The sequence below is a fragment of the Helianthus annuus genome, chromosome 7 (assembly GCF_002127325.2).
Source record: "Helianthus annuus cultivar XRQ/B chromosome 7, HanXRQr2.0-SUNRISE, whole genome shotgun sequence".
NCBI lineage: Eukaryota > Viridiplantae > Streptophyta > Magnoliopsida > Asterales > Asteraceae > Helianthus > Helianthus annuus.
The window spans coordinates 91523448-91526626 of record NC_035439.2 but is presented as its reverse complement, the minus strand read 5'-3'; the positions used below and the strand labels follow the sequence as shown (position 1 = coordinate 91526626).

At 35.9% G+C, this 3179-nt stretch overlaps 1 protein-coding gene across 1 annotated transcript; it reads left to right on the top strand.

The window, feature by feature from the left end:
* The first annotated feature begins 205 nt into the window (after positions 1-205).
* Positions 206-2359, top strand: LOC110899453 (NEP1-interacting protein-like 1). The gene is made up of 5 exons (XM_022146346.2): positions 206-633; positions 889-1067; positions 1568-1651; positions 1731-1898; positions 1997-2359. Exons 1-5 carry the CDS (start codon positions 468-470, stop codon positions 2117-2119), a joined length of 720 nt encoding a protein of 239 aa, XP_022002038.1. The 5' UTR covers positions 206-467; the 3' UTR covers positions 2120-2359.
* Positions 2360-3179: the final 820 nt, after the last annotated feature.

Here is a 3179-nt window from a genome sequence, read left to right as displayed (position 1 = left end):
CAAGACACATGTATTTTAAAGAGATGATCGATGCTTTCTTCAAATTACAAGTGATTTTAGACATACCTTTGTAATGAGTTAACACATCATTGTAGCCCCACATCTCGACAACCCAGACCCATCGTTGTAACTAGTTTAAAGTTTAAACATACCGTTAGACGCGTAACGAGTAATATAAGCAAGCATACAACAAAAAGAAAAAGAAGGAGAAAGAAAAAGTCTTATGGGATCCACACGGACCACAATATAGCAAGAAAGCTATAAATGTAATGTAGTTCTAATCTTGTTTCTTTCATTCTCCTGGTTTCACATGAAACAATCAACCATACACCCAACCTGACTAAACCCGTGAGCCTTCAAACCCCCTCAACATCTTTCAACCATCATCATCATCATCATCATCATCATCATCATCTTCACATACAAATCAAGATTTTCAAGAAACCCTCATACAAACTTATTCAAGAATGGATGTTTACACATACCCATCTCATCCTACCCCTTCATCTTCACAAATCTCATCTTTTTCATTCGGAAATTTGATCTTTAAAGTCAAAGATTTCTTCAGCTCTGCACTCTCCGCGATTATTGGGAACATCTTTTCCGCAATTTTCACCTTCTTCTTCGCATTAGGTTTGTTTATTTAATCCAATTTTATGTTTTTTGATGTGGGTTTTTGTTTAATTGAATTGGGTATTCATGGGTTTTTCCATTTGATCCCAATTGATATGTTCTTGAATCTTGATTGCAAAGTTGTTAAATTAGGGTTAGAAATTGGGGGTTTTGTGGAAATGTTATGTGAGTTGGAATTAGTAGAAAAAATTGAAACTTTTGATCATGTTTTTGGGTCTTGATTGAGGTTAATTTGTTGGTGTTTTGAATTTGCAGTGGGTACTTTGTTAGGAGCATTGACTGGTGCTTTGATCGGTCAAGAAACGGAGAGTGGGTTCGTTAGAGGTGCTGCGGTTGGAGCGATTTCGGGTGCGGTTTTTTCGATTGAAGTTTTTGAATCTTCTCTTCTTTTGTGGCAGTCTGATGAGTCTGGGATCAGATGTCTTCTGTACTTGGTGAGCAATTCTGTTTTTTTCACATTCATATGGTGACCAAAGTGTTATTTTTATTTGATTTATCGTTTATCGTTTAAGTTTGTTTGTTAATCGTTAAATGATCTCTAGTTTGAATATTGGGATAGTGAATTAGTGATTATCGTTTTATCATTATCCTTTTCGTTGTAACCTATTTGTAAAAAAAAAAAAAAAAAAAAAAGACTATCGATTCAGGAAATTTTGAGTTAAAATAGTCTAGAATATCAAAAGGAATAGAGATTTATTGTTGCTTCATGAGATCTCCTTTGAATTAGGATTCAAAGACATCTTGCCCCAAAATTTATCGAAGTTTTCAAGAAATATCCGGTCATTATGAAGAGAAGAGTTGATAACTTCATTGAGTCTTATTTTACCACGGAAAATGATAGTGAAATGGTGAAAATCTTTAGAATTTCATCATCCTGCAAAACTTTTAGTTCGTATGATTATAACCCGTTAGCTAATATCGCTTTTAAAAACAGATTGATGTCATTGTAAGCTTGTTAAGTGGAAGACTTGTTCGCGAACGGATGGGCCCCGCTATGTTGAGTGCAGTACAAAGCCAGGTAAAATTTGAAACCTTTATATCAAGTATAATTTATTTTTTCGTCCTTCTCGTTATTGATCTTTACGTCGTTAATTTAGATGGGTGCGGTAGAAACGAGCTTTGAAGAGGTTCATAACATATTCGACATTGGTGGATCCAAAGGCTTGCCTGAATATTCAGTTGAAAAGATACCTAAAATCACCGTTACAAATGACAACAATTTGGATGATTCGGGTGAGCGAGTCTCATGCTCTGTATGCCTTCAGGTAATAAAACTTCTTTTTACAATTGTTTCGATAAACGGATTTTCTGTGTATGTGATCATAAAATTGATAATGATCTGTGTATGTGAATTTGTGTTCAGGATTTTCAACTTGGAGAAACTGTAAGAAGTTTGCCACAATGTCATCACATGTTTCACCTACCCTGCATCGATACGTGGCTTATAAGACACGGGTCTTGTCCATTATGCAGGCGCGACCTCTAAAGATTCCCTCACCCTCTGTAAATTCCCTAAATGAGACATTTTTTCGTATTCTAACACGTATATGTTGCTTTATGTGTCAATATACTACTTCACGTCGTTTTGTATACGATAGTATATGTAGTTAGGTTATACAGTATATGTATCTTGGTACATTTGAGAGTCGATCAGTTATATATATATATATATAACATAACATTCTAGTCCTTATAGTTATAAACTTTGTAATATTTTTCTGAATAATGTTCATCTTGTTTTTAGGGGAGGGGGGTGGTTCACTAGTGATAGAATTCTATCACTCACAAGCACCAATCAAGTTCCGCCATGTCATGGACCATTTTTCCATCACTCACAACCTTTTTTAGTGGGGGTGGTCATCACTCATCACCACACCCAACAATTTCCCCCCAACCAACAATTCCACTCACAAAAATAAATCATCACGCGTTATACTCATCACGAAAATCGATTTCGTTGAACTCACCACGCGTTATACTTGTTGCCGGCGGTGGACATTAACGCGTTAAACATTTTTCCGTGATGAAATAACGTGCAAAAGAGGAACCACCCCGGGTCCCCTTATGGCATGTGTTTTAGGGTACTAGGAGCATAACACAAAGTACTCGATTTATTCGTTACACCTTATTTTGACCCATTTTCATAGAAAAAAGTACTCAAATCATATGGGGTGGTTTTAGAGAAGTACCCAATTCGTTTTACCCACTTTCACCTTACTTTTACGGCATTCTTCACCAGGTAGTAGTCACCGAAATCACAAACCGATGAAACCAAGTAGTACCCGAAAGGGGTACCTAAGGGTGCCAGATTTGAAGATAAATTAACTAAAATACCGGTACCGGTTCCAAAAAACAGAAAAAAAAAAAATGTGTAATGGTACTGGTACTGAAAATGATTGGTACAGTATGATACCGGTACCAAATGCTCATCCCTAATCCATATACTCGTTCTATTCGGTTTTGTAAATGTATGTAACTAAAACCAAATCCACAAAGTCGTTTACAAGAATATTAAAAATAAACCTATTGTTGGGTTTCCATTTTCT